This window comes from Chiloscyllium plagiosum, unplaced genomic scaffold, assembly GCF_037043375.1.
Source record: "Chiloscyllium plagiosum isolate Xiang-an unplaced genomic scaffold, Cpla_swu_hap1 HiC_scaffold_43, whole genome shotgun sequence".
NCBI classification, from domain to species: Eukaryota; Metazoa; Chordata; class Chondrichthyes; order Orectolobiformes; family Hemiscylliidae; genus Chiloscyllium; species Chiloscyllium plagiosum.
Window position 1 is genome coordinate 25,974,030 of NW_028270181.1, and position 14,135 is coordinate 25,988,164.

General features: G+C 45.3%; 1 protein-coding gene across 1 annotated transcript in view; it reads right to left on the reverse strand.

Annotated features, from left to right (window-relative positions):
• timm23b (translocase of inner mitochondrial membrane 23 homolog b (yeast)) overlaps positions 1 to 12,828 on the reverse strand; it is a 41,604-nt gene extending 28,776 nt beyond the window's left edge. The window contains exons 1-2 of the mRNA XM_087982325.1: positions 12,630 to 12,828; positions 10,860 to 10,918 (exon numbers count right to left, since the gene is read on the reverse strand). Coding sequence (XP_087838451.1) covers positions 10,860 to 10,918; positions 12,630 to 12,747 — 177 coding nt within the window. The 5' untranslated portion in view covers positions 12,748 to 12,828. The remainder of the gene's footprint in view (positions 1 to 10,859; positions 10,919 to 12,629) is intronic.
• Positions 12,829 to 14,135: the final 1,307 nt, after the last annotated feature.

Below are 14,135 nucleotides of genomic sequence, written 5' to 3' on the forward strand. Positions count from 1 at the left end.
TTCAGCACCACCTTCCTAACCTGAGATCTTCTTCCCGACCTCTCCGTCCCCACCCCAGTCTGGCCTATCACCCTCACCTTGACCTCTTTCCACCTATCACATTTCCGACACCCCTCCCCCAAGTCCCTCCTCCCTACCTTTTATCTTAGCCTGCTGGACAAACTTTCCTCATTCCTGAAGAAGGGCTTATGCCCAAAACGTCGATTCTCCTGTTCCCTGGATGCTGCCTGACCTGCTGCGCTTTTCCAGCAACACATTTCCAGCTCTGATCTCCAGCATCTGCAGACCTCACTTTCTCCTTACTCTTGTCCCCCCACCCTGTCTAGAGAAACAATAGGGGTCCCCTTGTGCTCACTTTCTACTCCATCAGATTCTCCATTAAAAAGGATCTTTCTCGGTCATTCCCATCACCTCCAGTAGAGTGCACAAACACAGCTTCCTCTCCATCTGCATTCTGCAGGAACTATTCATGGCACCACATTCAGGCTCACTCATCCATTACTTCTAACACTTCTTCAACCATCACCCTCATTCATCTGTCCTTTTACCATCTTCCTCCTCACCAGACTCCAAACATTCCTTCCAGGTGAAGCAATGATTTCTTTCAACACAGCCGACTGTATCACAATACACACAGTCTCCTCTACCTTGTTCTGCTTTGCCCTCCACTCAATAAGAATGATCCTGATCTCCAGTTGCTTGCACCATCTCTTGTTCTCATGCTAACATTTCTGCCCTGCTGCAATTCTCCAAGGCTAAGGAGTAAAACCATTTTTCTGCTGTGGCACTTCACAGCCTTCAGGACAGTCAGTATCATTTCTGCAAATTCAGCAGAGTTAACTTCTTCTCTGTCATTTACACCTATGCTTTCAGTTCTCTATTTCTCTTTCACTACCATTAGCATTCCTTTTACCTTTTGTTCTGGGCACCCTCCCATGTTACAGAGCAGCTGCAGGACATGCTTCTGGAGGATGATGATCAGCCAGATGTCATGGTCCATGTTAATAATAATGACTTAGGTAGGAATGGGAATAAGATCACAAAAGCATATTTTAGGGAACTCGGTAGGAGTTGAAAGGCTGGACCTCTAAAGCAATAGCCACTGATTACTTAACCTTCATATCTTTGCACTGTGGGAGGAAAGCAAAACACCTGGCGGAAACCCACGCAGACAGAGAGAGAGAGAAGGAGCTTGCAGAGTCACCCAAGGCTGGAAACAAACCCAGGTCTCTGGTGTTGAGGCAGCAGTACTAACCACTGAGTCACCGTGCTGGACCAGGGTGAAATAATAATTACTGGAGAAACTCAGCAGGTCTGGCACCATCTGTGAAGAAAAAAACAGAGTTAACATGGAGTCCAGTGTCAATCCTTCAGAACTGAAGGGTCACTGGACTCAAAACATTAACTGTTCTCTCTCTCTACAGATACAGCCAGGTCTGCTGAATTTCTCCAGCAATTTACATTTTTGTTTCAGATCTCCAACATCCGCAGTTCTTTGTTTTACAGAAATGGAATAAGTATCTTGCAGGGAGATTTACTGGAGCTGTTATACAGGGCTTAAAACTAAATTTGCAAAGGTATGAGAACTAGAGCTGAAAAATGTGTTGCTGGAAAAGCGCAGCAGGTCAGGCAGCATCCAAGGAGCAGGAGAATCAATGTTTCGGGCATAAGCCCTTCTTCAGAACTTAATGCCCAAAACGTCGATTCTCCTGCTCCTTGGATGCTGCCTGACCTGCTGCGCTTTTCCAGCAACACATTTATCAGCTCTGATCTCCAGCATTTGCAGTCCTCACTTTCTCCATGAGAACTAGAGGTCAAATTCAGAGCAGGGAACAGGAGACAGAAACTTAACAATTGACTCTAAAAAGATAGAGGAAACATACATTAAGAAAGGTCTGCACAAAGAAATTAGCAGTATTAAAATGTTATAGTAAGGAATACACTGAATAAAGTCAAACTGAGTGTATAATATCATCGCTACAATCAGAAACTTGGCTGAAAGGATACAACAGCAACTCAACATTCCTGGCTGTTTTCAGGTAGGATAACAATGGGATAAATTAGTTGGCTGTGTAGCATTATTGGGGAAAATAATCAGAGCTGTGATGATATAGAATACATTTTTAAAAAAGAGGCACAACTATATAGACCCTCAAATAGGAGAATTAGAAGTGCAAAAAAAGGCAATAAATTGGGAACTTTAATTACAAAAATATCAAAAGGATAGACTATGAAAGGCACAAAATTCTTTAACTGCGTTCCAGATAACTTGTTAGTTAACAAACAAGCCCAAAAGGGAGAACGTGTAATTGTAGAATTATTTTTGAGGAAATAAAGCTGGACAGGTGGAAGCAGCATGGGCAATCATTTTGGAGACAGTGATCATTATACAAATTGACCTTTTCAGTAATGCTAAATCTAAGATAGAATATGACAAAGTTCAAAATTGGGGGAAAGAAAAGCTTTATAAAGCTGACAGATGATCTAGCAAAAGTAGACTAGTTATAGCTTTTTCAAACAAAGTCAGTGGTAAACCAAAGAGAGACACATTCAAAAGCAAGATGCTACAAGCAGTGTTGAAAGAAAAGGTGGTAATTAATGTCAAATCTATAGTTCCCTGATTATCCAGAAGCAGAGTAAGATAAAGCAGAAAAATAGAACTCGTGACAATGTCTAAAAAAAAGTAACACTTTCATAGACTTAAAGTCTAGGAGGCCTGTTTGAGTGAAAGAGGAAAGTTGCTTCGCAAGAAAAACTAAGGAAAATCCAAAGATGTTTTATCAACACATTAAGAGCAAGAGGATGATTAACAAAAGAATTGGGCCCGAGATGCACATATGTAACTTGTGTGTGGGTGCAGAAGATACGAAAACATTCTAAATGAATACTTTGCCCTTATCTTCAGGGGAGAGGGATGATGCAAATATTCCTATCCAGACACTATCCAAGATGGAGGCAAAGAAGGACACTTCAGCCGCATCTCATCTGCTCCACCCGTTTTTCTTTATCTTCTCTTTGTCCCACTGTGTTTTTCTTTCTTTCTGGTTCAACTCCTGGCCTCAACACAGACTGGATGAGGAGCGGTCTCCCACCCTGACATAGCGTTCTCCCGGCATGACATGTGGTCTCTAGGACTGACTTGAGGCCGTAACCGGAACAATCTCCCAGCCTCATGCTCAAGGTGATGCCAGCACGTTTGTAGCCAAGGCCTGGTGCGGACAGGAGTCTGGGTGCCAGCATGGTTTGGGTTGGAAGACTGCTGGTTTGGGCTTTTACTTCTACAATGCTGATGCACTTGATTGCTCTATTTTCCAAGATCTTGTAACTGAAGAAACTGTACCAAGGTATCTTTGCACCTAGTGTGCCATTGTAAGTGGAGACGTATAAACTTTTCACTGTACTTCCTTGAGTACATAACAATAAAGCTAATTCAATTCCATTCATGCTATAAAAAGGAGGAACATGAACAATTAGATTAAAGAAGTGTAATAAGAAGTATTAGAGGGTCTGACTGCTTTGAAATCGAATAAGTCACCTCAGCCAGGTATATTGAACACTAGGTTGTTAAAGGAAGTCAGGGCTGAAATAACAATCTCACCAAATACAGGTGAGGTACTACAGAATGGCAGATCTGTGAAAGTTATTCCATTAGTCAAAAAGGGTAACAGGCCCAAACCAAATAACTTTGGGCCTGTCACTCTGACTGCAGTGATGGGCGAATTACTGTAATTAATATTGAGAAATGGGATTAGCTGTTACTTCGAGAGGCATGGATTAAATCAAAGATAGTCAGCATGGTATATTTATGGGAAAATTGACTCTAACTTAAATTGAATTTGAGGAAGTAACTGGATTGATAAAAAGTGTTGTGGATGTTGTCTATATACACTTCAGTAAAGTACTTAGCAACATATCATAGGCAGGGAATGAGGTGAGTTCGATCCAAAATTGGCTCAGTGACTGGAAACAAAAGGCAATAGTCAATGGACATTTTTGCGATTGGAAAGCAGTTTCCAGCGGTATTACACCGGGCTCCATTCAGGTCCCTTAGACTTATATGTCAGAGGCATGATTGGAAACTTGCAGAGGTCATAAAAATTGGTTGGGTAGTTGATAGTGAAGAGGATGCCGGTTGACTGCAGAAAGATATCAATGGCTTGACTGAGTGAGCAGAAAAATAGCAAATGGAATTCAATCTGAGAAGTGTGAGATTATGCATTTGTAAAGAGCCAACAAAACATGAGAATACACAATAAACAGCAGGCTACTGAGAGGGTTAGAGAAAGTTACAGTCCATGAAGTATATGTCCAGAGGTCCCTGAAGATGACAGCATTGGTAGATAAGGGTAGATAAGATGGTAAAGAAAGCATATAGGATGCTTTCCTTCAATAAGCAAGGTACTGAATGCAAGAAGGAGGGCAGGAATGTAATGCTGGAACAATATACGACACTGGTTAGGACACAGCTGGAGTTGTGTGTAAGGTTTTGGTCACCACATTATGGGAAGGACAAATTAGCTCTTTAGAGTGTACATGGGAGATTTATAAGCATGTTAGCAATCTTAGAGAAGATTTGTAGCTCAGGTTGATAAGTAAGTTAGCTCGCTTCAACCCTCAAGCTTAGTGAGCTAACTTACATACTTATAAGATTGTTTTGGGATTTTAAAGACTGGATAGACTAATGTCGTTTTTCTTAGACGAGGACGTGGAGGGAGATTTAATGGAATAGAAAATAATTAGGGCCTTAGATTGGAGTGGACAGAAAAAAACTTCTTCCCAGTGAAGAGATCAATTACCATGGGGCACAGATAAAATAACTGGAATAGAGATAACATGGGGGAAGAGCATTTTCACCCAAAGGGTGGTGGGAGTCTAGAATTTGCTGCTCAGTTTGTTGGTTGTAGTAGAAACCTTCAATTCATTTGAAAGGAATCTGGATCTGCACCTGAAGTACTGTATCCTGCAAAGCCTCAGATCAAATACTGCTGAATGGATGATGAGGTTATTCAGGCGGTGCAGATATGATGAACTGAATGGTTTGTATCAGTGCTGTAACTTTCCTATGATTCTAAAGTATTGAGCTTATTTAAAATATAATTAGAAGCCTTGCTGCAAATGTTAGTGTGTCATAGGGACAAATAGCAGGTAGCTGTGTTATAATTTTTTTTTGAAACCCAAAGACTGACCAAAAGCCAGTAGCTGGTGTTCTGATTTTCTGGCTCTAGATGGCATAGTACATCTGACTATAATAAGACTCACTAAACAGTGAACTCAACAAAAACAGACAGCTGCAAACCATGGACTCTTACTGACAGTCATAAATAAATCATAATATACAGATTCCCACTTGAAACCATACACTTAGAAACTTCAAATATCAGACAACTTTCAATAAAGGAAGTTTACTTAAACACTGGATATTTCTAAAAATGTGTTTTTTTTCCCCCCCAGAATTGTAGGAATGATCAGCAAGGTCAGCACTTATTGCCCATCCCTAACTGCCCTTTGGATTGAGTTGTTGGTTATTTCAGAGGGCAATCAAGAGTCAACAACACGGCTGAGGGGTGTGGAATCACATGAAGGCCACATTTGGCAAGGATGGAAGGTTTCCTTTCCTGAAGAATACCCAGATGGGTTTGCATAACTATTGATGATTGTGATCACCATTCCAGAGACTAGCTTTCAAATTCCACATTTATTAACTGAAGTTAGAACCTACTGTCGTTGCTGGTGGAATCTAAAGCAGTATCCCTACAGCACGAGTCTGGGCCATTGCTAGCCCAGTGCTGCTATCTCTAGTTGTGTGAGGGGAAACATTTCTCTCCTTGGATCTGGATGCCTAAGACGTTTTACCACAGGGGCCCGGGTAGGTTCCACAGAAACCACCAACTATACCAACTGCCAGTGTAGCAGATTCAAGTGTCAGAAGCTATTTGCTCACTCAATGGAAGGATGACAATGAACTAGGAAATAATCCCAGGTGAGGGCTGAAAACAGAAATGCTGAAGGAGAGATGACCAATGGTGGGACATTTGGCTTGTCCTTCCAACTTCCTATCTGCCTCATAATCCTCGATTCTTTTGAAGATCAAAAATCTGAATATATTCAAGGTTGAATAAAACAATGACAAGGCAATCTCTTCACCCCATGAATCAAACCAGTGCATCTTCTTTGAACTACTTCCAGTGCAAATATAATCGAAGTAAACCCCAAACAATACTTCAAATGCAGTCTCACCAATGCCCTGCAGCATGCCAAGATTTTATGGTTTATACACTGCAGCATTCTGCAATCTCTCCATTTCAATGATATTCTTCTTCTCTATTCTTCTTACCAAAGTAGATAACTTTGTATTTTCTCATATGCAAAACTTGCTTTCCTATCTATCATATCACCAACATATTTGGCTACAGAACCCTTGATACCTTAATCCAAATTATTACAGGTCATCAATAACTGAGGCAGAAGATTCTGTGGCGCAGTAGTAGCTTCCCTGCATCTCAACACTGAGCTCCTGATTGGAGCTCTATTCCAGGCCTTAACTGCCTACGGACATGCATTCATAACAGCTACGATTGATTATCAACTAACACATGACAATGGCAGGTGGAAACAGCAGAATGGAGTCTAGTCAACCAGGTATTTGAAGTCTATATGAACATTATTTATAGCTCCAGGCTGCAACATGCATGTATGTTGAGGAGTTGGTTGGCTAAATATGAATTAGATTGCAAATCGTGCTGTTGTCACCAGTCTCCCCCCAGTGGGGTGGAATTGAAAACACACATCCTTGTCTGCAGAGTTGGCTGTGAACTGGATTTCCCTTCAGGCAGAGAACTCCATAAGAGGTTTTGAGGACAAAACACTGAGCCCTGTGGCACCACATTAGTTACAGTCTGCCAACCTGAAAATGAACCATCTATCCCAATTCCCTGTTTTGTATCATCCAAACCTCTATCCATGCTAACGTAACATGCCATACACCATAAATGCTCAGTAAAACCTTATTCAGTAGCATTTATTGTGGCACCTTATCAAATTTCTCTTGAAAATCTAATTGTAAAATTGGTCACCTTAACCGAAAGCTCAAGATTGGCCTGAAATTACTACCTTTGGAAATGCGGCTTGACCATTTCAGCAGCATGGATTTCACACTGCCTTATCCTTGTCAAATCTCAGGGAGTAGGTCTCAGGCTGGCAATGGGCCTTCAGATTGGCATGAAACATTCTTGCTGATTCCAGCTTAACATCCAACAATGGTGTTGGGGCAGTGGAGGTTAGAATAGAAGACAGGAAATTTTGGTGGTTGACAAATAGACGCAATGGAAAGCTGGATGGAGCACGCGTATCATCAAGGAGATTCTAATTTGGCAGAGGGAGAATTAAAAAGAGTTAAATACTAGTTTTAGGTGGCTGCCAGGAATTTCTTTCTTCTTTATTCTTTAATGGAGGTAGAGACCACTGCAAATGCCATTGAACTGAGTGACTTGCTAGGACATTTAAAAAAAAAAGGAATTCTTGAATTTAGCAGAGTTCAGGCACAAGCTGCCCCACTACAAAACCTGGGAGCATTGCACCATGTTTTACACCCAGAAAACAGGCTCAACGTACATTAGCTTCTATCTTCCAACCCTTTCAAGTATCCAGTTCAAATGTTAGATTAGATTTTTAGATTACATTACAGTGTGGAAACAGGCCCTTCGGCCCAACAAGTCCACACCGCCCCGCCGAAGTGCAACCCACCCATACCCCTACATTTACCCCTTACCTAACACTCCGGGCAATTTAGCATGGCCAATTCACCTGACCTGCACATCTTTGGACTGTGGGAGGAAACCAGAGCACCCGGAGGAAACCCACAGGGAGAACGTGCAAACTCCACACAGTCAGTCGCCTGAGGCGGGAATTGAACCCGGGTCTCTGGCGCTGTGAGGCAGCAGTGCTAACCACTGTGCCAGCGTGCTGCCCACAGACCAGATGTACAGAGCAGCTCTTTCTTTGCTACTTGAGTAGCAAAATCAGACGTACAGTAACACATCCCAATCACCAACTGAACCAGAACATCATTTCTTATCAGTTATCCTGATAAGAGCACAGAAACAATCCCTTCAGCAACTCGTCCATGCCAATCAGGTTTTCTGAACTGAATTAGTCCCATTTGCCAGCATTTAAACCATATCCCTCTAAATCTTTCCTTTCCATGCACCTGCCCGAATGTTTTTAAAATGTCATAATCAAACCCGCCTCTACCACTTCCATATACTCGTCACTTGTGTGAAAAAGCTGCTGTCAGGTCCCTTTTTAAAAAAAAACTTGCCTTTCTGACCTTAACCTATGTCCTCTACTTTTGAACTTCTCCACCCTAGGGGAAAGGCACTGGCAATTTACCCTACCAGTGTTCATGATTTTATGAACCTCGACAAGCTCAAGCTAGAGCCTCCAATGCTCCAAGGAAAAAAAGCCCCAAGCTTTCTCTCTCTAACAACTCAAAACCTTCCTGTCCTGACAACATAATTGTAAATCTTTTCTACATCTTCTCCAGTTTAACGACATCCTTCTTATAGACAGATGACCAGAATTGAACGCAATATTCTAAGAGGCCTTACCAATGTCCTGTCCAGCTATATCATGACATCCCAACTACTTTACTCAACCTGGACCCTGACCTTAAATTTACCTGGACCATCTCTGACACCTCCCTCCCCTTCCTGGACCTCTCCATCTCCATTAATGATGACCGACTTGACACCGGCACTTTTTTTTTTTACAAACCCACCAACTCTCACAGCTACCTGGATTATACCTCTTCCCATCCTACCTCCTGCAAAAATGCTATCCCGTATTCCCAATTCCTCCACCGTATCTGTTCCCAGAAGGACCAGTTCCACCACAGAACACACCAGGTGGCCTCCTTCTTTAGAGACCGCAATTTCCCTTCCCACGTGGTTAAAGATGCCCCCCAATGCATCTCGTCCACATTCCGCACCTCAGCCTCAGATGCCACCCCTCCAACTGTAACAAGGACAGAACCCCCTGGTACTCACCTTCCACTCTACCAACCTTCGCATAAACCAAATCATCTGCCGGCTTCCGCCACCTCCAAACGGACCCAACCACCAGGGATATATTTCCCTCCCCACCCCATTCCGCCTTCCGCAAAGACCGTTCCCTTCGTGACTACCTGGTCAGGTCCACGCCCCCCTAACAACCCACCCTCCCGTCCTGGCACCTTCCCCTGCTACTGCACGAATTGCAAAATCTGTGCCCACACCTCCTCCATCACCTAAAGGAGCCTTCCACATCCGAAGTTTTACCTGCACATCCACCAATATCATTTATTGTATCCGTTGCTCCCAGTGCGGTTTCCCCTACATTGGGGAGACTGGACACCTCCTAGCAGAGCGCTTTAGGGAACATCTCTGGGACACCCGCACCAATCGACCACATCGCCGTGTGGCCCAACATTTCAACTCCCCCTCCCACTCAGCCGAGGACATGGAGATCCTGGACCTCCTTCACCGCCGCTCCCTCACCACTCGACGCCTGGAGGAAGAACACCTCATCTTCCGCCTCGGAACACTTCAACCCCCCGGGCATCAATGTGGACTTCAACAGTTTCCTCATTTCCCCTTCCCCCACCTCACCCCAGTTCCAAATTTCCAGCTCAGCACCATCCCCATGACCTGTCCTACCTATCTATCTTCTTTTCCACCTATCCACTCCACCCGCCTCTCTAACCCACCCCCACCCTCCTCCCTGACCTATCACCTTCATCCCCACCCCCCCACTCACCTATTGTACTCTATGCTACTTTCTCCCCACTTCCACCCTCCTCTCATTTCTCTCCACCCTTCAAACACTCTGCCTGTATTCCTGATGAAGGGCTTTTGCTGCTTTTTCGATTTTACTGCTCCTCGGATGCTGCCTGAACTGCTGTGCTTTTCCAGCACCACTCTACTCCAGAATCCTTTACTCAACCTTCCAGCCTCAACAATACTCAGTCATTGCCAAAGAATTGAATTGAATTGAATTATTTGTCACTTGCATCTTTGTGAATAATACAGCAAAATGCAGTACAGAACTTCTTTTAACATAAAATGATGATGAACAATTTGCGATCGACAAGAAATCAGATTACTGGTGCCCCATAAACCACTTCATATCAAAACCCAGAGACACTGATGCATTCAAATCAGGTCCTAGGAGGCACAAATTAGGATTGTTCAATCTTATGCTTTCATGAATCACAGATAATTATTCAAAGAATTTGGGTGAAGTTTAAATGCCACTCCACATGTAAATCCAAGCACACCTCAAGATGCCAACATAGACAGATTTTGATATTTGTAGTAGGACTTCATTTGGAACAGCATTCAGAACAATTATTTTCCAAACTACCACACATTCAGAGAAGAAATAGTAACAGAAACAGAATTGGATTACCTGGGCTTTGACAGTTGGTTTGGTAGAACCCTATTTTAAACCTACCTGCACTAACTTACTGAATCACCCGAACATACAGGCTTAATATACTGGAGAAAGCCACTTCATCTCCATGCTAGGAGGGCAAGCTTTGATAAAGTATCAGCACAAGTCCACATAGCATAGACATACAACATTCTAATATAAGAAAGCATAGACACAACATGCAAGTCTAAAACACACAGTGAAAGTTAGTACCAAATGCTACACTGAAGCACAGACTTGCAAACCATTTTAGGTCACAGTGCATAGAATGACAACTGATTTTTCACACCACATTACAAACATCAGAAAGTCTTTCATTTCACCCATGAAAGATTTTCAAACAGGTATATTGGAGCCCAGAATACTTAAAAAGGAAAACATTTTCTACTTACTTGGATCAAATATCGAGGATCAAGGTTCAGATACGGAGACAAAGGGCTCATTCCAGTTACTGAAAACAGCAAAGATGAAGGTTAGCTCCAATAATGTCCTTTGTCTTTTTTCTATCTTATAGTACCACCTTGCACATTAGTTTCTTTCTTTCACACAATTCCCAGCTCCCCACCTTAATCAGATTGTCACAACAGCTGCTTACCTAAAAGGGAAGTTAGGGCTCAGTAGTGTCACCGTTTAGAACATTTACATGGCATGTTCAGCTAAATTTCTGGTCAATGACTCAGGAATGTTGCAACTGAATATCGCAACTGAATATCAAAGGGATTGTCTAGATTCTCTCTTATTGAAAATGGTAACAGAACAAGAGGAGACTTACATAAAGGTAAAGGGAAATCCAAAACCATTCTACAGGTGTAAAAGGTTAGTAAAGGAGGTGTAAAGTTAATTTGGGACCATAATAGGGGTTGAAAAATGTGTTGCTGGAAACGCGCAGCAGGTCAGGCAGCAAAGGAGCAGGAGAATAGACGTTTCGGGCATGAGCCCTTCGGCTTATGCCCAAAACGTCTATTCTCCTGCTCCTTTGATGCTGCCTGACCTGCTGCGCTTTTCCAGCAACACATTTTTCAGCTCTGATCTCCAGCACCTGCAGTCCTCACTTTCTCCTACCATAATAGGGGTTCAAGGTATGGAGGCATTCAACATGGATGAAGCAAAAATACTATTGGGAGATCTAAAATTAAAGTAGCAATTGCAGGTCTAGTGACATATGTGGATTCAGGAACACAGTTAACATTTCCAATCCAATACAACTCTTCTTCGAAATTCAAGGTGACTGGAAAATGATTGATTGGAGTATGCAAGTTGATTAGAAAATATCCGAAAGATTGATGCCAACAGCAAGTACCCGGACACCGGATAACTCAAGTTATGAAGCCTGCATGTTGACATCTCCCGCTGTATGTCCGAACATAGGGAGCAACGCTATTCCACTGATCATTATGGGCAGCACGGTGGCACAGTGGTTAGCACTGCTGCCTCACAGCACCAGAGACCCGGGTTCAATTCCCACCTCAGGTGACTGACTGTGTGGAATTTGCACGTTCTCCCCGTGTCTGCGTGGGTTTCCTCCGGGTGCTCCGGTTTCCTCCCACAGTCCAAAGATGTGCAAGTCAGGTGAATTGGCCATACTAAATTGCCCATAGTGTTAGGTAAGGGGTAAATGTAGGGGTAGGGGTATGGGCGGGTTGCGCTTCGGCGGGTCGGTGTGGACTTGTTGGGCCGAAGGGCCTGTTTCCACACTGTAATCTAATCTAATCTAATCTAATCCCCTTTAAAAGGGGACCATCAGCCACTGATGCCTCAAAAGATGGTCTTGGAGACATCAGGTAGAGCTGGGGTCCACTTCACTCAACACAGTGCAATTAGGATGGTTATTTGTAGAAAGCATGACATTTCACGCAGATTTTATCTTGCTTCGGCCAAAGTTATATTTGATAAAAAGAGAAAGGGTGGAAAGCCGGACAATCTGAACATTTATAATAAGGACCCGAGTGTGCTCACAAAATCCTCACGTTGCGTAACAACCTCGCGTGGTACTTTATCAAATCCAAATTTGTTCCCCATTACAATCTATTTTACGTCCTGAGAAAACTGTATAAGGGGCTGGTTGTACAAGTTAAGAACATCCGGACGGAGTTAGTGTAATTAGGCGCTGTAGAGCTGGTGGAGTTGGGGCCTACTGCCGCAGGCTTCGCTCTCTTACTCACAGGGGACACGGGAAAGGTCGGGCTGGGAATAATCTGGCACCGAGGAGCCGCCGCCACCGCCGCCGCTAAAAAGGCCGAACCCGGCCCGTAAACCTCCTCCGGTTCCCGAGTTGTCCATTTCGGTCCTTCTGAAAACGATCGGGTTGAAAAGGATCCGTCCGTCCCCCCGGCCGATTCCACACTCACCGACCACGGGAAACCATAGCGACCTCGCGACACTTTACAGCAGTGCGGCCGCCTCACTTTACGATCCGCCGCCTCCATCACGTGATAGTCGCGTCGCAGGCGCCATGATGGTGAGGACACGGGCCACGTGGTTCCTGACCGGGCTCAAAGGGAGAAGTTTATCATTTTTAATCCAAAAAAAAACCCCCTAGAAACTGTTTATCATTTCTGTTCATTCTCTTTCGGTGTCAGGGAATACTATCCTACATTTTAAACATGCTTCACAAGCACAAACTCATTGCTGCAGCAGATTCCGGGCAAGGACAAAATTCTCAAAACCAGCGGAATGAAGACGGTCACTGTCTCCGGACACTGCCCAGTGTCTCCGGACACTGCCCAGTGTCTCCGGACACCGCCCAATGCCCCTGCCCAGTGTCTCCGGACACCGCCCAATGCCCCTGCCCAGTGTCTCCGGACACTGCCCAATGGCCCAGCCCAGTGTCTCTGGACACCGCCCAGTGTCTCCGGACACTGCCCAGTGTCTCCGGACAACGCCCAATGCCCCTGCCCAGTGTCTCCGGACACCGACCAATGCCCCTGCCCAGTGTCTCCAGACACCTCCCAGTGTCTCCGGACACTGCCCAATGCCCATGCCCAGTGTCTCTGGACACCTCCCAGTGTCTCCGGACACTGCCCAATGCCCCTGCCCAGTGTCTCCAGACACCGCCCAGTGCCTCTGCCCAGTGTCTCCGGACACCGCCCAATGCCCCTGCCCAGTGTCTCCAGACACTGCCCAGTGCCCCTGCCCAGTGTCTCCGGACACCGCCCAATGCCCCCTGCCCAGTGCCTCCGGACACCGCCCAGTGCCCCTGCCCAGAGTCTCCGGACACCGCCCAATGGCCCCTGCCCCGTGCCTCCGGACACCGCCCAGTGCCTCTGCCCAGTGTCTCCGGACAGCGCCCAATGCCCCCTGCCCCGTGTCTCCGGACAGCGCCCAATGCCCCTGCCCAGTGTCTCCAGACACCACCCAATGCCCCTGCGCAGTGTCTCCGGACACCGCCCAATGCCCCCTGCCCAGTGCCTCCGGACACCGCCCAATGCCCCTGCCCAGTGTCTCCGGACACCGCCCAATGCCCCCTGCCCCGTGCCTCCGGACACTGCCCAGTGTCTCCGGACACCGCCCAATGCCCCCTGCCCAGTGTCTCCGGACACCGCCCAATGCCCCCTGCCCAGTGTCTCCGGACACTGTCCAATGCCCCCTGCCCAGTGTCTCCGGACACCGCCCAATGCCCCTCCCAGAGTCTCCGGACACCGGCCAGTGCCTCTGCCCAGTGTCTCCGG